Source organism: Drosophila kikkawai, chromosome X, assembly GCF_030179895.1.
Source record: "Drosophila kikkawai strain 14028-0561.14 chromosome X, DkikHiC1v2, whole genome shotgun sequence".
NCBI lineage: Eukaryota > Metazoa > Arthropoda > Insecta > Diptera > Drosophilidae > Drosophila > Drosophila kikkawai.
In genome coordinates, this window is record NC_091733.1 from 17,996,638 (window position 1) to 18,019,674 (window position 23,037).

The window sequence follows — 23,037 nt, forward strand, 5'->3', positions numbered from 1 at the left end:
TTAGAGAGTGCTCCTCGGTTGGGCGATTCCGAAAAATTATTTTCCGTTAAAAGCTCCGGTTCAAATTAATTGTATATTGTGTCTTTCCTCAGAATGTATTTAAACATGATATGCAGGCAAAGGGGCTATTACTTCTGAAAATGTTTTTAAGATATCTATCATAGTATTATCGATACATCCATCTTATTCACATCTCTACTACCGACTAGCCCCTTAAAGAAGAAGAAAGAAGCTGTCGTGGGTCCCATCACGTCGAAGGAAGAAACGGATGTGGGTCCTATCAAGTTAAAGGAAGAAACGAAGTAAGAAGAAACGAAGAAAGGAAGTTGAAGAAAGCCTATGAATGAAAAGGATGGGGAACTCATGAAGCCTGAGAAAGAAGAGAATAAACTTCATGAAACTTACAATTCTCCCAATGCAAAGTACATATCTTTCATGTTTCTATTACTAATGCTCATAATTTCTACGATTGTACTATACAATAATTATACTAACAACTAACCTATTTTAATATTTACTCTTGTTTTTTTTTTAATGAAAAGTATTTATTTTATTTTGCAGTCAATCCCACTCGAAATCAGAGATTTGAATAAACGGCAATCGAGGTTTTTCGGTACAACCGCTGTGTAAATTGTGCGCACGAAGAGCGCCCGCAAGAAAGCCCCTTCTCTTGTACTCTCTCGCTTGGGGGACGACGCAGCAGCTGAGAGGGGGCTCTGTAAATTGGATTTATGGATATCTGCCAACGTCCCGGCGTCCTTGTGCGCCCCAAAAAGAGAGAGAGAGAGAGATAACTGTGACTGCAAGTTTAGCGAGAGAGGGTGAAGAAAGTGGAGAAAAGCGAAAGCAGAATTCTGTTAAGTTGCCCCACTGACGTAAAGGGCATTTTCAGTTGGCTGTTACGGCGAATTCTGTTCCGTCAGAGCCAAAAGCAAACATGTCACGACGGGCACAAACAGAAGAAGCCAACTGTTTTTAATGCCGCTCCGCTTCTGTCACTCCATCGCAATTCACCTGTCCCCCCTCTGTCTATCCTGTCCGATGCTATCCTATCTATTGCATGTGATAGAGTTTAACTTTGACATTTACACGGCGCATGCCCGAAAAGCAAAAGCAACAAACATAACAAGTTCTTTGCTAGCGGTATGTTTGGATGTGTAAAATAGCTAACGGTATACTAAATGCAACTAATGCTGCTTCCTGCTGTCTCGCTCATTAATTGAGTGCATATCAAGCTGTGATGGACACTAGTTGCCTTATTTTCATACTCCCTCTTCTCATGTATCTTTTTCAAACTACCCATGTTATACAGTGTTATTCTTACAATATATTTAATAACTTTATAATATTTCTTCATACTATAACTTAATATTCGTATTATTTTGACCCGTGGTGTATGTTTAAAAATAGTCTGCAATGGGTTTTATTTCTTTCTATCATAAGATATCTGCTGTTTATTTCCCCATTCGTCCGTTTTACCTGTACTCAATTATTAGGTGTCATAACGCATGGTTAGTATCTTTGATTGTTTTGGTTAATCGTGTTATTCTGTTCTGTGTTATTAAGATCACATAAATTTAGAAAACCTTGCATTTGTTGTCTTTTTATATGTACTCCTACAGGGTACTATAATTTTGAGCATAAGTTTGCAACGGACTGAAGAATAGAGGTGGAAAAACATGGATGTTTTTAAGATTTTTCGATATAAATCCAGTAATTGTAAAGGTAAAGAAATTTCCAAGGAAACAACATTGACGTTAACAACCAGAATTTTTTTTCAACCAGAGTAAAATGAATAAAAAGAAATATTAATAATATATATGTTTTTTAATTGCAGCTTTTATTTTTATGAGATTTTTTTTTGTTTATTTTTTTCGTTCAATGGAACTCTTCACTAGACTCAACATTTTTCCGGGTGTTTTCTCTGTTTTTCTGAGTATCAGACGACGGATGTGGTCACCTTGTCCGTTGGAGCAAACAAGCAACTTCCTAGTTCTGGGAGCGATGGACACCGTGGTAGGCGGCCTGCTTGAGGGCGGGGCTGCGCTTACCGAAGGGGCTCTGGGCATTGACCTCCAAAATGTAATCGCCACGCAGATCGAAATCGGTCTGCAGGCCCATGTAGGCGCGCTTGCCGAAGCCATCCTGCTCCTTGTACTGCTTTAGCGAGTTGGCAGGCACAGCGGGGAAGTTGCGCTCGCTACCGGGACGCACGGACTCGGCAAAGTAGCGGGTGGCACGGGCCACGGCCTCGATAACATTCTCGGAGCCGGGAACAGCGACCGAGGGTCCATTGGGATAGAAGTCAACGTCACCGCAGCGAATGGGGCTGCCCATGGCGAAGGTGGATGTGTGGATTGCGTCAACGAAGTCGGCATCGCCGCGGGAGAGTCCCACAAGGGTCTGGGGGCGCTTGGACAGCAGCTTGGCGGGGTCCAGGCCGGTGATGCGGCGCAGCTTGTGTCCGGTCTCGGCGGTGAACTTGTTGCCAGCAGCGCCGGCCACATGAGCAGCGATACCCTGGCCGATCAAATGGATGATCTCCTGAGGCACACCCTTGTTGGTCAGCTCGATCAGGGTCTGGCCGATCATGGCACCGGTGTTGGCCACATCCAGCATGGCGTAACGCTTGAAGTTCGTCAGGGTGGAGCCGAGGTCAATGATCTGTAATTAAAACGAAGTAATAGAGTCATCTTAAGTGGAATTTTAGAGGCTTTAAGGGTTTAACATTTTAAGCGTTTAAATAAGGTTGAAAACCGCATAAATATATAGAATAACTTACGATCAAATCGCCGCTGGAGGTCTTGGCCGACTTCCACTGATCGGCTTGCTCCTCGCTGCTGGTGTAGTCGTAGTCCGTGCTCTTGATCTGCTGCTCCTGGGCGTTCTTCTGCAGCTGCTGGAGATTGTAACGCTGGACATAGGCCTGGACCAGCTTGCGCATGGCCTTCTTGGCGGGCTGGCTGTTTTGGGGCAGGCCGGTAAGGACAATGGTCACCTCATCCTCGCCGAAACCAGGCTGGGCCTTGGCAATCTCCACATAGTTGTTCAGCTTGGCCTCCACCTTCTGGCCGTTGGACTTGACGATCCACACGTTCACATTGCTGGGGCTGGGCACAAAGCTGGGGGTCAGATCGTGCTTGATTTGGCTAACGTGGTCTAAGGATTACAAAAATTAATATCAAATTAAATTGATAATTTATAAATACTGGTTTTTCCTTGGATAACTTACAGATTTTCTCAATCAGCTTGGCACCCTGCTCCAGGGGCTGGCTCTCCAAACGCTCCCAGGTAATGTCATTTAGGGAGGGCACGCTCTCCAAATCGGAGGAGGTTAGCCACCTGGTGGGCTTCAGCTGCATGTTGGCATCCTTGGAGGCTTGGGCCGCCACCAAAAGGCAGGCCAGCAGGCACAGGCGCAGACTCATCTCGGGGGATCGGAGACAATCGGTGGATCAGATCGGGCCAAACGTAGAACGACGTTTGATGGTCTCTGCCATTCCAAGCCGGAACTTATATAGTAGGTCTCTCCGGCTCAATCAGCAGCAGCAGTTAATAGTAATATATTATTTTGCTGACCACCAAAAAAATTGCCGCCGTTCTGCTGATCGGTTGTTGGAAAAAAAATTGCCAGCCAGCGGAAAATGGCGAAAAGCTATATATATATTTGCAGTATATACATATATATTATCATGCGTTTGCCAGCGGATCTGTGATAACATATTAGGTTCATAAACCTTTTTTACACTTTTCAAAAAAAGAAAACCCACAATATTATCATAGTAAATGTTAAAGAAAAAGTGTATGCAAAAATGGGGCATTATAGAATTCAATAGGGTTTTCCAATACTTTAAAAAGTTTGCTTAAAAAAATTCTACAAAAAATTAAAACATAAATTAATGATTAAAGAGAATTCAAAAGGTTCTGTAGATTTATAGACAGTTCGTACAAGAAAATATGATGATATCAATACTGTTATTGATACAAAAATCAATATTTCAACTTTGCAATAACGGTACATATATGCCATTAATAAACTTTAAACTATATTTTTAAAGCCTTTTTTGGCTATTTTTCAATAGTATATATATTTATACTTTAATTACTGTATTCTCCAATATCTACATTATATTTCCATATATTAAAGGTAACTTTATTTTTTTAATAATATATACCCACTTCTTAACAAAAAAAATTTACTTTAGCAACGTTCCCCTCTTCAATTTTCCTCTCTGCACTTATTTTGTAAGCCAGACTGATTCAGAAACACGTTGAGGGATCTCTCTTGATTAGAATTGACCTGGCAACAAACTTGCTACACCTGCGTCAGTTTAGGGACGATGATGATGTGACCCTGGCATTCACCTTCGATTGGCTACCGGCCAAAAATCAAAAATCAAGGTGACTAGCATTTTTCCACATGTACATAGAAATATAAGCTGTTTTTTTTTTTGGTGTAAAAACTTTCATTGAAACCGAAACGATTTAGTGCAAGTCAAAATAAATCAATAAATTCAAAGTTATATTAAATTAAAATAATTATTTAATATATTAATTAAAATACTATTAAAATTATATTCAATTGAAATTCAAAAGCAAAAAAAATATACATAAAATGTTTATATAAATACAAAAATTAATATAAAAAAAGGCGATGAGTATATTCCCAAAAACTGTAGCTCTCTTACCATTGCATTTCATTATTTCATGGTTTAAATAATTTATTTACACTGTTAATTAAAATTACGATTCTACATTTTCCGAAACATTTAATTTCTTATTCTTTCATACAAAAAAAAATTGTTCATTAGCCTAGGAAACATTTTAGATGACACGCTTGTTGATGTTCGTATAGCCGATGCCCACGCAAGCCATTAGGACTTTCTGGGCACCACGCACATCCTCCTCCTCATCGTCCTCCGCCTCGGGATTCTCCAGCTTGAAAGTGATGGAGAAGAAGTCTCGCAGATGTTGCAAAAAGTGTACAGTATATGTGGAAAGGGCGCCTTCAATAAAATTCATAGTGTTAAAACATTTTCAAGGTACAAGGTACATCTCCCTTACCTGTTAGAAATTTTGAGACATGCTTTTGCCCCAAGGCTATGTAGAGCGCTGCCAGCCATTGGTAGGTGGAGTCAACGCAGCCGCCGCGATAAATCTCGTCCAGCAAACGCATGGCAACTTCCCGGCCCAGATCCTCGGGTATGGAAGGTGTGTCCTTTGAAAATAATGTCATATCGCATTTAAAATCGAGTCTTTATCGAATATTAGGCACAACTCACCGACTCCTCCCTCGTGTTGGAACAGCAGTCGGCGGCATAGCACACGCCGTCAGTCGTCTCCGCCACCAAGCAGATGCCAAAGCCTGGCGAATTACCCGACATCTTGCCCTTGTTCTGATCGCTGTAAATGTAGACGTCCGGCAGGAATTTCAGCATACATCCCTTGGCCGACTCCACGGTGCGATTCGCCATTGCGGGCGACACTTTGCATGCGTAAACGGTGCCCCGGATGCGTTTCACCATGCCCTGCGACTGGAATTGGATGGCCCGCAGGCTTTTGCGCACTGGACACCGGAAGGTAATCTCACCGCCGCCAAGGGGAGCGGCGCCGCGACGCACTACCTTCAGTTCGAGACCCTCGTCGACCAGCAGGAAGCGTTTGAGTAGCGACAATGCAGCGCCCTTGATATGGTCCACCGACGGCGAATCCTTGCTGTTGGTCACCCCGCGCAGGTTGCAGTGGAGCGGATTCTTGCAGAACGGGCCCAGAGCAATCAAGGCGTCCAAATAATAGCCAATGCCGCGCTGCACACAGCACTCGTGGGTAATGGAGCCGCCGTGCAGCAGGCCCGGCGAGAACATAACACTTGTGCCCGCCGGATTCAGTTCGATCTTGGTGCCGTTGGTTATCTTGTCCAGCAGCCGAATCAGGCTTATCTCATATTCCCTTAAGCCTGGCGCCGACTCGTCCTCCGATCGGATTTGATTGATCTTTACGGGCTTTCCGGACAAACAGGAGAGAATCAAACGCTGCTTGAGGAAGTTGCTGCCGCGATAAATCAGGCAATTACCCTCCTGGGCAACAAACGGCATTGTGGAATCGCCAAAAACGCCTTCTGTCTAATAGATAAATAAAATTGATTTCTAACCAAATGCACGTGCGTTCAAAGACGTAAACAAAAGCAATCGATTGTGTGGAGAACGTTTATCGATAAAGCAAAACGGTCTGGCAGTGCTTTCATCGAAATAAAGTGACCAAAATCCACTTTTATTGTTTTTGTGGGAAGCCCGATAACGATAGCAATGGGTTTTTTAGGGAGAAATCTCCACTGTTCGATATTTTTAGGGGGAAGGTCACACTACAAGTCGACCACAGGACGATCGGAGAGATCGAAAATTAAATTGAGTTTCTAATTTACACACAAGAAAACGTTAGAACAATGTCGAAAATTTCTAAAGTTGTTCCGGGATCAATGGTCGATGGGTACGTGGTGTGCCCTTTTGACAGCGTCCATCGCCTGCTTCCAAGCCGCCTTACCGTGCACCTTATACGCTGCGCACGCAACTTTCCTTCCGCCAAAATGGTCCGTTGCCCGTTTAATAATACCCATGTGCACTCCGTGGCTGATATGACGGTAAGTCCAACTGCACCGTTGTTGTGGAGAGATTTTCCCTAAACTGCCTATCCTCCAACCTTTAGACGCACGTCGGAACCTGTCCAAATCGATCTACCATGGTACACTTTATGAATCCGGAACAGCTACCGCCGATGGAGCCACGAGCGTCCAATTTCTGTATAGAGTCTACTGAGGACTGGGATGCTGAGCCCCCGGCACCGACATACAATCCGCAGACCCATTGTGAAAAGAACTTCATCATCATCAATCCCCAGGGAAACGGGCCGGCGGCACGCCGCGAATTTCGCGCTCGCGAGCGCATCCGTTTCATGGAAAACGACAAGTTCTAGGAAATGGGAGTTCTTCTTACATATTACAATATTTAACTGAAGCTAGGAAACGGCAACTTAATTTCTTTCCCTTTTACCCACAGCAGAATATCGGGACTTTGTTTTCTATTCTCTTTTGTTCGCATTTTCGAAAAGAACCGCACTATCGTAGTGTTGCCACCCTTTGTATACTTGAATGGCAAATTAAGAAAAGTATAAAAAAAAATCAAATGAAAAAGTATGTATGTATTTGTAATGAAACATTTACATTCTTCGCACTTAAAAAAAAAAATAATATAATCATTGAATAAATATGTATGTAAGCTTAAAGTTTTAAGTTGATCACGCAAACGACAGTGTTGTTGGAAGGCAGACCACAGGCATTCCAATGTCAATTAACTAATTAGAACATGTACTCATGTATTTTCTTCTGTTTATTTGGAATATAAAGAGTTCGGCTGCCACCTAAGTACTTTTTGAAAACACCGCAAAATTATTACATAGCTAATATGGCAACTCTGTGCTCTCAGGGCTTTGGAATTTAGTTAATTTTCCCCTTCTTTGCTTTTGCGCACATGCGGCCAGCGAGAACCAGAGAGAGGGAGAGCGGCCCTGTAATCAAATATAGCAAGGGTATATTTGTCAGATATAATCTGAAAAATAATTTCATTCAATTCTACTGCATTTTGAGCATTTATTTAAGCCGCTTTTTGACGAAACGAGGAAAATGTTAATTTTAAAATATTGCAAAGCAAAAAATCGGCTAAACTGCGCTTGTACACGGCAATAAAGTCGACCGCAAATCGAGAGAGTTCCGCAAGTCGACACCCCGACGCGCAGACAACCGCTATAAAAGCGCTCGCCGCGTTGCTCTCTCGCTCAGTCAAGTTGATTTTCACGGCGTGTTGAAACCACGGTTTTCCTAAAGTTTTTTTCCCACAAAGTTCATAGCTCGGCGAAAAGTTAAAAGACAAATAATCAGAAAACAAAGAAAAAGACAAAAAAACTGGGCTAAGTAGCTGAAAACCAAGCGGCAAAACCAACAACAAAGAAGGCAACAGCTCCCCACGCACACTACTGTACGGTTGTGGGTGTGTGTGTGTGTGCGTGTTTGCGAGTGAAAAGGATAGAAAGAGTAAAACAGGAGCGACGAAGGAAACTTCTAGTAAACATACACTATTTTTTTCTGTGAGTGCATTTTTGCCCACGCTAAAGAAACGAGCGCAGAAAAAGAACCCACAAACAAAAAAAAAAACAGGCTCCCAGCGTCGACGCCGACGTTGTTGTTTGCTGCAGCAGCAACAGCAATTGCAGTTGTTGCAGCATCGCAAACGAGAGAGAGTAAGTGAGAGGCAGATAGCAAGTTAGTGTTGTGGGAGAAGGAGTAGCAGAAGAGAAGCGGCACAAACAAATCAGAAGCACTAAAGGTAAGTGGCAAAACGATCGGCGAAGAGCGATTGAAAGTAGAGACAAAAATAAAACTGCCGGCGAATGCGAATGTGAAAGCGAAAAACAAAACAAAAATACAGTCGCGGTCGTTAAATACATGCATGCATATGTACATACAAAAATAGGGAGAGCTTTAAAATACTATTTTTCTATTAAATAAAGCGCACGTCTCATGCTATGAAAATTGTACAATAGGAATTACGTTAAAAAATAAACTTCAAATGAACGAATTGGGATTTGAATTCTTAAATAATTTTCCATTAGGTTCCACCAAGACTTAAGTTTTAAGAGTGCCCTCCTATACATACATGCACATACATATGTACATATGTAGAAAACATGTAATATTTTCGTACTGGATTCGAAATTGGTGTACGTGATAAATTCAACCAATACGCACGCACGCACCCGAAAAATAAACCGAGAAAAACAAAAACGGAAAACCGAAAAACAGCTGCCAAAATGAGATGTGGGGTTGGGTGGTATTTTTCTGCCTGCACAAACATACGCGCAACTTGTTTGTCTCATGTTTTTATTTTTGTTGTCTCCTTGTCTTTGGCTCGCCTCGTGTTTATTTGCATTCTGCGCCTCCTCCTTCTCCTAGTTTGCATGTCATCCGATTCCCTCTTGTCTCGTGGACTCTTTCAATCTTCCCATTCGTTCGTATTCCAACGGAAAAATGTGTGTTTGTGTTGTGTTGATAAAGCCTGTTCACAGTGGTGGTGTAATATCATAAGTATGGTCTGGAAACGAAGCCAGAATTGCAATTTCCTTTTAAAGAAAGATTTTTTTTTAAATCATACACAGAATATTCATATGTATGTAGATTTACAGTAGTGGTACCCAAAGCAAATTTAACTGCCAGCATTTGCCGGCACACAAACATACATACATACATATGTATACAGTTACAAAAGTGCATCAAACGTTTACATGGAACTTGTACTTGGTACTGTATAAAGCTCTTGATTAAACAAAATATCTGTTTATTTATAACAACGGTATGATTTACATTGACACTATGTATACATATGTATGTACATATTTAAAAAACTTATAAAAACTATGTTATTCTGATTGAAAATATTTGAATGAACTTGGTGAACTAATATTTTCGCCTTCGCTGTTATAACCGGCAACATACAATGTAGCCAATAATGCTTTTTCTTATTGGGCTGCTGGGTTTTGCAAAATTTTTGCGACGCAATTTCAACAGCGTCACTTTTATGCTTTTCGCCCCTCCTCTTGGTCTCCTTCGTTCCCAAGCTCTTTTTCCCTTTTCCGATTTCGGGGGTAAAAAAAAGGAGAGAAAGATGAGCGAAAGAGAGTGGAATCAGCCGAAAATAAATGTTTTTGTTGCTGCTACCGCTACCACGATGTTGTTGTTATCAGAAAAAAGGGGCACAACAAGTGCGAAAGCAGCGGCACAAGAAGAAGAACGGAGAAAGGAAGGAGACGGCAATAAAAACATAGAAATTCGTGAGGCGCACTAAATTTTCAAGGTTAAACCGGGCAAAACAAACATAAAACCGGTTACAGCATACAAATGTATGTACATAAGACTGGGACATACGTACATAAATATGTATGTATGTAGGAATACCGGCGGCTAAAGAATACGAGGAAAAGGCGGCGGTGAAAGCAACAGCAACGCAATATAAAGCACACACACACAAAACAAAACAACACATTAACACCAAAAACAACGCAGACATAAAAAAATGTACAGCGATTTTTTTTTGCTGTTTGTGCTTTTTGTTTTTATTTGTATTCTGCGTTACTACATGAGTTGGAAAATGCATACGAAAACAAAGCAACGAAAACGAACAGAAATTTGAAACTGCAAATAAAATAACCTATGTACATATGTATGTTCCGACATCTACATACATATGTATTTAGATATGTCTGTACATTGATATGCAAAAATGCATTAGGAAAATCTAGTGCCCTGCACATTCAGAAGTTGTACCTTTTAAACCATAATTATTTACATGCCAACTTGTTAGTAAGAAAGAACAACAAACAACAAATACCAGCTGACAAATACATAGTACATACAATGTAAATACATACATATATTAATTTACATATGTAAAAATACATAAACATACAATAATACATCGGAGTTGGTGCGATAGAGACGACGCTAATGTTTGTTGGGGGTTGAAAAGCTTAAATGGTAACTGAATTATGTGTCTGCTGTTTTTGTTGTTGCGTGACCTTGAATTTTGACTGTAGGGGAGTTTCGATACTGTCTATCGCTATCCCAGTCACACCCAAGCCACCATTGACAAACATTTTGCAATTTCCAAGACGCAGTACCGTTATACATACACTTGTGGCCAACAGAATATCCTCAAGATATGGAACCAAATGGGGAATATTGAGAACAAAATTGATTTTTTTAAATTTTGAAAGTGATTTAAAATATATTTAAATAATATAATTTATATTATATTATAAAATTACCAAACAAATAAAAAAAACAATAAAAGTAATCATAACACCGAATGCTACCTGTAATAGAAAGAAGCCTTTTGTAAAGTTTCCAAATTATAGATTTTAATGCTATTTTTATGAATACAGCAATAAAACTAAATGAAATATAGGTAGTTTTTTTGTTTTCTCATTGTGCTTCTCGTTTAATTTCTTATTTATTATTATTATTATTAATTATCGTAAAAGTTTAAGGCTGTAAACATTAAACTAGTGTTAATGCCATTAATTTAATGATAAATTAATGTAGAGGAAATTAGTTTTCATCTTCCCAACAAAACAATACCAAGTACTCATTGCTTTTAAACTTACATACATATATAAATATATGTATCTATGTAGTATATATGCTGCTGCATCCAATTGATTTTTGACACATTATTAATTGTGAATTATTTATTATTATTTGTAGAATAAAGGACGCGCACCTGGTGTCAGAGTACAAAAACAAATACAAAGCCCCCACAAATCACTCACACATCCTCGCTGTGCATTTCAAAAGGGTCATAAAAAGCGGGAGTATGGAAGTGGAATCGAATATTAAGCAGCGCTCCACTAATGGCAGACACTTGCAATCGCTATCTCCGGCGAGGGGATCCGATTCAAAGGAGAGTTCCGTGGAACGAGAGCTCAATGGGGACATTCAGGCGGTAGAGCTGAACGGCGGAGGCGCCACGAATGGGCACATCAAGAAGCCGCTGCCCGTGGATGATGGCAGGATTAAGCGCAAAGCAAAACGGCTGATCGTCCAAAGACAGAACAGTGGCAGCGGCACATCCAGCGGCAGTCCCAGCCAAACCAACGGCAATGGAGTGAGTGGAGCGGGTGGTGCCGGTGTTTCGCCAATAGTGATCAACGGTATCCTACCCACTCCCGGTGGCTATGTGGTGCCCCATCGCCGCTGGAAGAATAGTCGTCGCTCCCGGAACCTGAACCGCGGCCGTGGTCTGCCAAAGAAGGGTGGTGCCGGTGGCAAGGGAGTTTGGGGGCTACCCGGCTCCGAAGCTCTTGCCGAAGTCTATGAAGACGAGAATGATCCGAACTATGATAGCGAGTGCAACGATCGCAATGTGGAGCTGCGCGAGGTGATCACGGAGATCACACCCGAGGAGTTCTTCAAGCTGGCGGAGCCCATTGTTTTGGAGTATTACGAGCACGGGGACACACACGAGGTGGCCTTGAGCTTTGATGAGATACTGCAGGGTCCCTTGCGGGAGCACATCACTAGCATTCTCGTGGAGATCGCTATGGACCACAAGGACTCTCAGCGTGAGATGACCTCGGTGCTGATCTCCGATCTCTACGGCAGGGTCATCACCGGCAAGGACATCGAGAAGGGCTTCAACATGCTCCTGGGCAATCTGCCGGATCTCATTCTGGACACTCCAGAGGCGCCCTTTATGCTGGGCAATTTTATGGCCCGCGCCGTGGCCGATGATTGCATTCCGCCGAAGTTTGTGGCCAAGGCTGAGGAAGAGTTGCGTAGTCTACAGCTGGGCGAGTATGCCGAGCATGCCCTTCGTCGCGCCGACTCGCTGCTACACAAGCAAGGCTGGGCGCATTTGGACAACGTCTGGGGCATGGGTGGCCCACTGCGTCCGGTGAAGACGATCACCAAGCAGATGGAGCTTCTGCTCAAGGAGTATCTCTCCTCGCGCGATGTGGCCGAGGCGCAGCGCTGTCTGCGTGCTTTGGAGGTGCCTCACTATCACCACGAGCTCGTCTACGAGGCGATCGTAATGACACTAGAGTCCCTCAGCCAGACCACCGAGGAGGCCATGTGTGAGCTGCTTAAGCAGCTGGATCTCACCTGCTTGGTGCTGCCCGCGGGCATGGAGCAGGTTAGTAAGATCATCTACTTATTTTTATTAAGAATTATTTTAAATTCAGATCAGAGTAAAGTCAATATAAAACGACACTTTAATCCAACTGGATTCCATACTCTTTTCATTATTTTTTAACAGGGCTTTATACGCGTCTTTGATGATATGGCCGATATCGTTCTGGATGTGCCACTGGCTTATATAATACTCGATCGCTTCGTCGAGCGCTGCAATCGCGCCGGATTCCTTACCGACAAAATAATCAACAATGTGCCATCGCGGTAAGTTTATAAATAAATAATGTACATATGTATGTGTTTGAAAAAGTAAAGCTCAATACAAAGGGCCATTTATTTATAGCAGAAATTAAGGTTTTAAGCTGTAAATCGTCCTTTGGCGATACAACTATGATTTCACTAAAAATATCAAATTATAAATCGATGGTTCGATCGACACCATTATCATAGATTGTTAAGAAATGTCCTGTTTTTTGTTTTGTTTTCTATTGATAACAAAATAGAAATTCATGCGATGATAAAGAACGTTTGTTCGTCAAAGTGTATACTCTGGGGAACGCAATGAGAGCGGAGAGCCGTGTTTACGTAATCTTTTAGCAGCCGTAAAGACGGTACGGCACGCCCCCAAAGTTTTACCCCCCGCCATAAAAAAATGCCTATACACTGTTGTTTACAAAATATACACACAACTGTGGTCAATATCATAGCAGCAAAAATAGTTTTGACCAACTAAAGATACATATGTTTTCTTTAAAAAGCTTAATCAGACTAAATATGTATGTATGTTATTTTTAGGGGCTACTTGAGTGAATGCCTTTTGTTTTGTGGTGGTTAAGATTAAAATTTGCAACAAATTTGAAAATCTCAATTTAATATCTCTCAGTAGTAGGGTGGAAAATTCCGTTCAGAACGTGCAACTTGTACTGCTATTATAGTAAAGGTCATAGTCAAAAGGTCATGAGCTCAATGCCAATACTTATTTTTTATATAATTTAAGCATCTATAACCTAAACTTAATATTAATGTATTATAAAAATATATAACAATTTTTCCATATCTTTAAAGTTTTATTAAATTTTGGTATACAAAGACACCTTGTATACAAAGACACCTGGTATACAAAGACACCTGTAGAATTTGTATATATTTTTATATATTTTATTTCTTATTTATTTATATTTTTATTTTTTTCATCATCGTCCGTTGCTATTATACTGACCTCTGCTGTACATAGTAAATGTGGGTTGTGTACGTGCTTTTTTTTATTATTTATTTTTGTATACATATATTTTTTGCCGGCTTTGACTTGTTTATTATTCTTTCATTTTTGTTTTCTTCTTTTCGTGCTTTTGGCTCGGTATCTTATGTATGTATATATTTATGTATATATATACTTTAATATTATATGATTTGTGTACGCAGAGGCATATCGGATACTTATAGACGTGTTTTGTTTGTGGCCGGCGTGTTTGTCCCTGCCTGTGTGTGTGTCTTTGGGTTTGTTTATGAATTTCTATTGCGCAGTTTAGTTTCGCTTTTGGAATTAACATTAACTATATGTACATATACATTTATATGTACATACGTATGTAAGAAAGTGTTTCCATACATATTGATGGCGCGTCATCCGTTGGGGCAGTCTTCGTTGTTGTTTATATTTTTGCTGTTGCGCCGGTTAATCAGGTGCCGGCTAGTTATATTTATACTGGAATGAGTATTTATGTACATACATATGTGTGTATGTTTGTATATTGCCCCTTGCTTGTAATCACCTTTTTTATTTTTCAACTTTCCGTTTCTTTGTTGTTTTTAGTAATTTTTTTCTTTGTGTTCTTTTTGCATTAATTTAGGTGAGAATACTAAAATATAAAGTATTAGTGAAAAAGGTTACAATATATACATATATGTAAATACGTACATATGTACATACAGTCGTTGCCAGCTAATTAGAAACAAGACTATGATCGTTGAATTTGTATCGATAGAAGGATAAAAATTCGGGTTTTTGGTCCTTTTAGAAATATCATTGTTTAGTTAATAATAAGGGTTTTTGAAATACATTTTTTTTTTATGAAAAATATCTAAAATAATAATATTTTTTCATGAATAACATTTGAAAAATTGCCGAAATATTGAAACCCCTTAATATTGCAATATGTATCAATAAATGCGATCATTGCTTATCGCTCGCTGCTTATGTATCGTCGCAAGCTTTTTGTATTGCTGCTTTTGTTTGTTGCTATTTGAATTGTTGGTGCAACAACCTACATTTAGCTCAAGATCGTCTTGAGTGTCTGTGGGTCTGTGCTAGTGTTTGTGAGAAGGTAAGCATGGCGGCCAAGTTGCTGTTATCGACCTGCTTGCCACTCCCACTTTAGTTGCTATCGTTGTTGTTGTTGTTGTAATTGTTGTCCGTAACTGCACTTGCATTCGCCTTGGCTGCGGCTATTGCTCTTTGCCACTTTTAACGCAGCAACAACAACAACACAGCTCAACACGCGACAACTGAAACAGCAACAACGACAACAACACAATTCACTTTGCAACTCCAACACACTGACATGAAAAACTATATGTGTGACGTCGTTCTGCCAGCGTCAACGCCAACGTAACTGCAGAGCTGCAAAGAGCTTGCAAAAAAGCTGAACCTCAATGCCAAGATACACTCACACATAACGGTTGATGGGGGTCTGTGCTGGCAGGCTTAGCTTTCTTTGTCGCCAACAAATCAAGCAATTAAAGTGGACCTTAATTCAACAATTTTCCTTACTAATTTTAATATTATTAAATTAATTTATTATTTAAATTTCAATATTTTTATTTAGTTATTAGCTTTAAAACTGACTTATGTATTTTTTATCTATTTAAAAATTAAATTAATTAATAATTCAGAAAATACAACCTTTTAAAGGTTCTAGACGAAAAAAAGACAGACAAGCGCCACTCCTCCAACTGTCTTTGCTGGAGCTAAGCTCCTCTCTGCTCTATGCCTTGCACTGCATTTGCCTTTGCCTTTGCTTTTGCTTTTGGCGCTGTGGTTGTGCACTTATCTTGTCGCAATTTTATTTATTTTTTTTTTTAATACGTTTATGTTTTGTAGTTATGTGCGAATGTATGTATGTATACAAACATAGATACGTGTATTTAGCTTCTCACTTGGTCATTTATTTATAGAAGCAACAATTAAGGCTCCAGCAGACAGCTGCTTGCTGTTGCTGATTTGCAGCTTAGAATTCTTTGATTGGTCTGTGGCTCTCATGAAAAAAAAATTAAAAAAAAAAAATAAAATAAAACTAGTTTTAATGCTCTCAGTCTTCCCCCCTCTCTTTATCACTTCCTGTCTCTTTTGTTCACCCGCTACTTTTGCACAGCTGTTTGCAAACTGCAGCTGGGACACCGACACAGCCAAAGAGAGAGGGAGAACCTCTCTCAGAGGCACAGAAGAGAGCGTGAAAAAAGGGTCAACGGTTCAATGAACTTTTGTGCAAAATCGTTGTTGGTTTGCTTTTTTATTGTTGTTGCAGCCAAATTTACGCCAAGCATTTTGCAACATATTTTTGGTCCTCTTTGTTTCCTTGTTCTTTGTTTTATTTATTTTTGGCATTTGTTTATGCGGCATTGCATAATTGTATAATTGCCAACTGCGTAAGTGGAAAAGAGAGAGTGGCAGAGAGTTGTTATTATGAGATCTTTCTTAAATAATCTACAGTGGCTCACAGTAGAAGAGCATTTATCGACAGAATAAACAATATCATGCAATATCATTTGAAAATAAATAAATAAATAAATAAATATGTTTTATTTTTCCATTATATTTTGATCCTATATTTAAATCAAAATATGGATAAATCGTAACCTTAATATATTAATTAAATTTAAATATTGATAGAATAATATATATTATTAGATATTACAGATAGCATTAGTCAATTGTGTTCTAATGTTAAGCAACTATTTTTTTTTATCACTTCATTAAATTAAATTAATTAAATTGTATCATTGCAGCGGACGCAAGCGTTTCGTTTCGGAGGGCGACGGAGGACACGTTAAGCCAGTCACCTTGCCCACCTTGCGCGATTAAACTGGGATTTAATGCTGCTATATATATACATATGCATATATAACGACAACTCCAGCCTCCCAAAAAGGACACCTAAAAAAGCAACAACACAAAAAAAAAAAAAAAAAAAAAAGAAAAACAAAAACACCAAATTATACACATGGAAAAACAGTAAAAATGAATACAAAAAAGTACTAAAAATAAAACACTACATATATAAGAAAAAGTTATATCAGGACGAAAAGTGAGGACAGGAAGCTGAAAATTGTTAATTTTGTCGCAAACCTTGAGCTAAAAAACACAAAATAAACAAACAATCAATCAATCGGAATTTGATCTCCGCTTAAACTATATTGCATAATTATGATACCTACATACAACGTATTTCTATATTCTACATACATATATAAAACGTAAAGCGGAAGTATATATATTTTAAAGATTTGTAAAAACAAGATAACGGTAAAAATAAAAATAAAAAATGAGAGAATCCAGCCAGAGAAAAGAAAAACCCGAGGATATGTAGACGAGATATCTCGGTCAGCATCCGAGATACAATGAAAGGATCAGAGCAATTCAATGAGGAGAAGGCAGAACGGAACAGCAGCGTACTTAGCACGCTGTCTCACTACATGCTTTCGTACTTGAAAGCGAACAAAGCATATATTACTTATACGAAACTGTTGAACACAACACCCACATCGTCCAGAAAACTCTTTTACACTTGATTTGTAACTTAACCACTGTTATACGATCCGTATAACACCTACGTATATACGCAAATTCCATTGATTTGAAGTTTCTGAACATTGTTACTATTCCTTAAGAGCGCATTATATTATCATCTCTACGATTTTTTTTTTAAATATCGCGTATATACATATATTCCTTAATTTGTATATCACTTTTTGCGTGTGTTTTGCGGCGTACACATAATTATGCTTAGTTATACATACATATTAACACATTTTACCACGATCCATTTCTTCTCTTCACTTACGATCTTTATTTTTATTTTTTTTGGCTTGAATAAACGTTGCATTTTATAAGATAAGATAAGAAAAAGACTTTGCTTTCGCCCCAAAAATGTATTTTTTTTACGATTGTTTCGCATTTCATGAAGAAGAAAAATTCAACATATTTTTACTCACATTCACAGACCCCCACACACATCTATATATTAAATATATATATATATATATAATATACATATATAAACTATTGTGTTAAAGCAGAAAATATTAAAAAAAAAATGAAAAATGTAAGTGATGTCTTTAAAATGGCTGTATATAGGGATTGTTTGATAGTATTTCAGGGGACAAAGGACATTCGCACATAGGTTTTTAAATTATTAGAAATACCTGTATGTGTTTTTCTATTATTCCTACAGACCCCTATACCTGTTGGTACAAACAGCATTTTTATTTCTTCTTAAATTAACCAAACTATAGTGCAAGTTTATTAAAATAATTTCGCAGTACGTCTACGAGGTTTATTTATTTTTTTTTTTTTTTCAAATGTGAGCTTATACAAAAGTCAAATAAATATACCTCTTAATTAAATTTAATTCTGCATATTTAAAAAGTAGCTTTGAATGCAATCGTGCTTCGTCACAGAAATCCTTAGACATTTCAAGCAATTACGTATTACTTTAAAAAGGGTATATCGGTTTTTGACTAAGGACTAAACCTACTTGTTTTACGATCCTTGGGTTACAACTATTCAGTGCTCTGCAATATCTAAAACAATCCTGTGACGAAACAGACCTTTCCTTAGCCTTTTTATGACATGAACATCCTTGTTGGAGGTTTCTAAAACCCACGGGAAGTTCGTTTGGGTCATCAGTCGGTTGCTGGAGCATCCGGTGGCTCCACCTTGACATCGGCGGATCAAGGTCGTCCCATGCCCACCATGCTCGAGGGCGGAATATGTACGCCCGGCTGACCCACTGTGGGGCCTCCCTGACCACCACCGCTCACCATGCCGCCGTGCAATGCCACATGCTTCCGGTAGTTGGTGAACTGCTCCAGATACTGCTTCACCGTGTCCATCGGCTCATAGATATCATTGTGCTTGGCATGCAGCTGCTGCTGGCCCATCGCCGTCATAATCGTTTGTGTGGCAAAGTATGAGGGAAACTCCTTGGCCACTCCGATGCCCAGGAAGCCCTGCAGCACTTCGCGTATCATCTCCCAGCAGTAGGCCAGAATCACGCAAGACTTGTACTCGATCTCGATGAGGATGCCCTGAAAAAATTCAAGATTTAGGGGGAAGGCAGACATGGGATATTGTCACAGGGCATACATACCTTGAAGTGCTCCATCATCGTGACCGAGCCCAGCTTGATCACAAAGTCGCCGTACTCGAAGCGGGCGCCGCGCGACTCGATCTTCGTCTGCTTCTTGGATGTGAACGTGTTGGTCATCTTGAGCATCAGCAGATCAAAGATATTGTCCGCTACAAGGGACACCTGCTTGCCGGTGCCATTGTCGATGATGGAGAATGTGGACGCCGGATACTCGGAGTTGTGCAGCACATGCACCGCCCGCCCGGGCGCTCCATTGTGCGGCTGCGGTGTCGATATAAATGTCTCGCAGTCGACCAAGAACTGGCCGGAGTGCGTGGCGCCCAGCGCAAGCAGGCGCTTGCCCAGCTGATCAATGATGTGCGCTCCGGACTTGCCCTCGGGCAGTGGGTACGGTTGCAGCACTGTCACGCCCATGCCTCAGTCTTCTTGGCAACGATTCAAATTGATAAACAAATTGATTTTATTTATTGCTCTTATGCCTGAGTGTGACCGTTGACCGCGTTCAAGGAAAATTCCCCAGACCGGCCATAGCGTTGCCAGAATTGCTGAAAAATGCTGACCAAAACAATCGATAGTGCCGGCCGGGGCATAATCATCGATAACTCCATCAGCGATAGTGACACTCGTGTTTTGACAGCTCTAGCTTGTCAGAAAAAAACGCCAGAACTTCTAGTCGCATTTGCTAATTTTATTTAAATATATATATATCTACCATATATTTGAAGAAAACCGACAGAGAGTTGTGAATATGGCTGCGCCAATGCAACACGAGGACCTTTTGAAGCTGAAGGGCTTCATCGAGTTCGTAGACTCGAATCCGACGGTTTTGAACCTGCCGCAGCTGCAGTTTGTGAAGGATTTCATTGAGAAATTCGGTGGCAAGGTGCCGGCGGGTGACTTCAAGATGCCCGACGCCTCTGCCGGAAGGTAAGTGCTTGTCCCGCCACTCCCCCCCTGGCACACAATCAAGGCTTTAATCTAATAACTGAATGATTCTCTTTGCAGCAAGTGCCCCTTTGGTGGCGATGCCAGTGCAAAGGCCAATAAGCCGGCTTCCCCCGGCGTCGATGCCGAGAAAAATGCCTCTGAGGACAGCGAGGATGAGTCCGAGTCCGAGCCCGAGTCGGATGTGGAGCTGGACATGGAGGGTGAGTGTTGTGCAGTCTGAAAATCGGTCAATTTTTGTTTTTGCAAAGTCACATGGGCCATTAAGGGGTCACCACATTTGCTTGCCCATTTGTGTGTGTGTGTGTGTTTGTATTTGCAGTCTTTCTGGAAACATCCAAACCAGGCAAGGTGCCTTCTTCTAGTAAACAGAAATGCTAACTCGATTAACTTGTCCAGAAATTAAAGATGCACAATTTAGGTTTACCTTATTTTTTGAAGGAGTTTTCAGAAATAAGATAATCTTTTATAAACAATTTTTATTTTTTAATTGCTTTTTAACATTTAAAGTTAATTATTTTTCCATTTTTATATAAAATTTGAGTTATGTTATTTTTAACTTTTAAAATAAAAATTATTTTCTAGCTTGTACTCAGTTATTTGTATTCAATATTTATTTTAAAAATTAACTATTATTTTTTAAATTATAAATTAAATTAATCAAAATTAATTTAATAAATTTAATTAAAGTAAATTTTAAAAATAATATTTAAAAATACAAATTATTCTAAAATTTTTACTTATAGTTATTTTTAAAATTAATTGAATTGAATTAATTTTTATATATTTATATTTACATTTTAAATTTAAAATTAGTTGAATTTAATTTATTTTTATATATTTATACTTAAATTTTAATTTTAAAATTAATTTAATTTATTTTTATACATTTATATTTAAATTTTAGTTTTAAAATAAAAAAAATATATAAATAGATAAAAATAAATTGTTATTTCTTAAATAATTATTATTTTTAAAATTAAACCAAATCAAATTAATCAAAATTTAATTAATAAATTTAATTTAATTACATTTAAATATTTTTTACATTTTTCCTCGATTAACATTCATTTCACCTCCACTATTTTATATATATTTATTTATGCAGGCGTGATCGAGGCGGACAGCGAGCCAGCACAGCCGATGGGTGATTCCGCCAAGGAGCCCACTGAGGAGGAGGTGGACCAGGCCGGCGATCTGCGCGCTCAGGCGGCATCTGCCTATGGCGAACAGAAGTTCGACGAGGCCATTGCCTTGTACACCAAGGCCATCGAGCTGAATCCGGGCAATGCTTTGTTCCACGCCAAGCGCGGCCAGGCTTTCCTCAAGCTGAAGAAGCCGAACGCCTGCATCCGGGACTGCGACAAGGCTTTGGAACTGAACTGTGACTCGGCCGCTGCCTACAAGTTCAGGGGACGTGCTCGCCGCCTGCTTGGTGACTTTGAGCTGGCTGCCAAGGATTTGCGCCAGGCCTGCAAGCTGGACTTTGACGAGGAGGCCGACGAATGGCTGCGCGAGGTGACGCCCAATGCCAAGAAGATAGAGCAGCATCGCGTGAAGCAGGAACGCCGCCAGGCCGAGCGAAAGATCAAGGATCGCCAGCGGGCTCAACGGCGGGCACGCAAAGAGCAGGAAAGGCAGAGCGCCAATTCGACATTCCCGGGTTTCCCGGGCGGAGCTGGTGGCCCTGGAGGCGGCTTCCCTGGCGGCGCGTCATTCCCGGGTTTCCCTGGCGGAGCTGGCGGCGGTGGAGGCATGCCGGGCGGCATGCCCGGTATGCCCGGTGGCGTCGATATGAGCGAATTGCTGGGAGCAATGCAGGATCCGGAGGTTGGGGCTGCTATGCAGGTAGGAATTCTAGAGATTTGTATATATAGTTTTCTATTTATTAACTTTAATATACTCCAATGTGTATTTTCCCCCACAGGATATTCTCGGCAATCCAGCCAACATATCCAAGTACGTGTCGAATCCGAAGATCTTCAATCTTATCAAGAAGTTTGTTCCCGGCGGCGATATCGGCGCTGCCTTTGGCCAATCAGAGGCCAAATCTGGAGCCGAAGAGGCCAGCGAGCCGAAAACAAAGAAGAAGGATTCCGCCGACTTCGTGGACGATGGCTTGGATTAAGGAACCCTAACTATGAAACATGTGGCGATGAAAATAAGTTAACAAAACATACACAAGATATAACAATACACACGACAAAGAGCAGGAGCGCGATACATAGCACTGGAAAGGAGGGAGACAGATACGGAAAAGATCTAAAAAACAGAGAGGAGGAGGAAGGAGGAAGAAACAGCTGCTGCCTTAGAAAAAATTACAACACACTCTCTCTTCAAAATACAACAAAAGACATTAATAAAGCCTGTCAGCTGCAAACTATTTCCTAATCCAAAAGGAAGAAAATAATGCAACATTTTCCTAAATCATCTATCGTCATGAACAAACATGAACAATACGATTCCTTTCACATCAAAGGAAACAAAATGTTTCCCTACACTTCAAAGCCAAGTCTGTCGGTCGGTCGGATCTAGTTGAACTAAAGCTCGATGAGAAACCAAAACAAAACGATGAAAATAAAACGTATATTAAAGTACTAGCCTTAATTAACACGGGATGCTCTCGAAGACTCCACATAACCAGATCGAAAGCCATATGCAAGCACAGCGAGAACATCATTTGCCCAAACAAAATTGTACTGAGTAGGATTTTGAGTAATAATAACGAATATTGTACTAAGCAAATGCATTTAGCCATCCGATAACAAGACACATGCCCACGAATCACTTACTCATTCATACACATACATATATATCCATGTAAAGCATTCATTCAACCAGTGATCGAAACGGAATTAATAATAAACGAGAATCCAAAGTGCTAACGGTGTCTTCCTTTTGTCAGCAAAATGGGGTCACTATTCAATCGATTGTTGCCTTGCCCCGCCCTTTGGGAAAATTGCAGTTTTGACCCAAATGCATCTGGGC

At 40.1% G+C, this 23,037-nt stretch overlaps 6 protein-coding genes across 6 annotated transcripts; 3 read left to right on the forward strand and 3 right to left on the reverse strand.

Annotated features, from left to right (window-relative positions):
* Positions 1-1,819: 1,819 nt before the first annotated feature.
* On the reverse strand, positions 1,820-3,490 carry Yp3 (Yolk protein 3). Its single transcript, XM_017162506.3, has 3 exons — positions 3,233-3,490; positions 2,783-3,159; positions 1,820-2,664 (listed from the first exon to the last, which is right to left on the reverse strand). The coding sequence occupies exons 1-3, from the start codon at positions 3,426-3,428 to the stop codon at positions 1,990-1,992; spliced, it is 1,248 nt and encodes a 415-aa protein (XP_017017995.1). The 5' UTR covers positions 3,429-3,490; the 3' UTR covers positions 1,820-1,989.
* A 1,259-nt stretch (positions 3,491-4,749) lies between these two features.
* On the reverse strand, positions 4,750-6,193 carry Rtc1 (RNA terminal phosphate cyclase 1). Its single transcript, XM_017162510.3, has 3 exons — positions 5,283-6,193; positions 5,065-5,218; positions 4,750-5,006 (listed from the first exon to the last, which is right to left on the reverse strand). Exons 1-3 carry the CDS (start codon positions 6,093-6,095, stop codon positions 4,825-4,827), a joined length of 1,149 nt encoding a protein of 382 aa, XP_017017999.1. The 5' UTR covers positions 6,096-6,193; the 3' UTR covers positions 4,750-4,824.
* Positions 6,194-6,346: 153 nt separating this feature from the next.
* On the forward strand, positions 6,347-8,375 carry LOC108071755 (gametocyte-specific factor 1 homolog). The gene is made up of 2 exons (XM_017162580.3): positions 6,347-6,637; positions 6,703-8,375. Exons 1-2 carry the CDS (start codon positions 6,443-6,445, stop codon positions 6,967-6,969), a joined length of 462 nt encoding a protein of 153 aa, XP_017018069.1. The 5' UTR covers positions 6,347-6,442; the 3' UTR covers positions 6,970-8,375.
* On the forward strand, positions 8,235-17,127 carry Pdcd4 (Programmed cell death 4). The gene is made up of 4 exons (XM_041775099.2): positions 8,235-8,375; positions 11,309-12,737; positions 12,861-13,000; positions 16,742-17,127. Exons 2-4 carry the CDS (start codon positions 11,418-11,420, stop codon positions 16,815-16,817), a joined length of 1,536 nt encoding a protein of 511 aa, XP_041631033.1. The 5' UTR covers positions 8,235-8,375; positions 11,309-11,417; the 3' UTR covers positions 16,818-17,127.
* A 1,133-nt stretch (positions 17,128-18,260) lies between these two features.
* On the reverse strand, positions 18,261-19,622 carry MED20 (Mediator complex subunit 20). The gene is made up of 2 exons (XM_017162577.3): positions 19,105-19,622; positions 18,261-19,042 (listed from the first exon to the last, which is right to left on the reverse strand). Exons 1-2 carry the CDS (start codon positions 19,516-19,518, stop codon positions 18,686-18,688), a joined length of 771 nt encoding a protein of 256 aa, XP_017018066.1. The 5' UTR covers positions 19,519-19,622; the 3' UTR covers positions 18,261-18,685.
* A 110-nt stretch (positions 19,623-19,732) lies between these two features.
* Positions 19,733-22,934, forward strand: LOC108071751 (hsc70-interacting protein 1-like). The gene is made up of 4 exons (XM_017162576.3): positions 19,733-20,031; positions 20,110-20,252; positions 21,158-21,897; positions 21,977-22,934. The coding sequence occupies exons 1-4, from the start codon at positions 19,853-19,855 to the stop codon at positions 22,175-22,177; spliced, it is 1,263 nt and encodes a 420-aa protein (XP_017018065.1). The 5' UTR covers positions 19,733-19,852; the 3' UTR covers positions 22,178-22,934.
* The last annotated feature ends 103 nt before the right edge of the window (positions 22,935-23,037 follow it).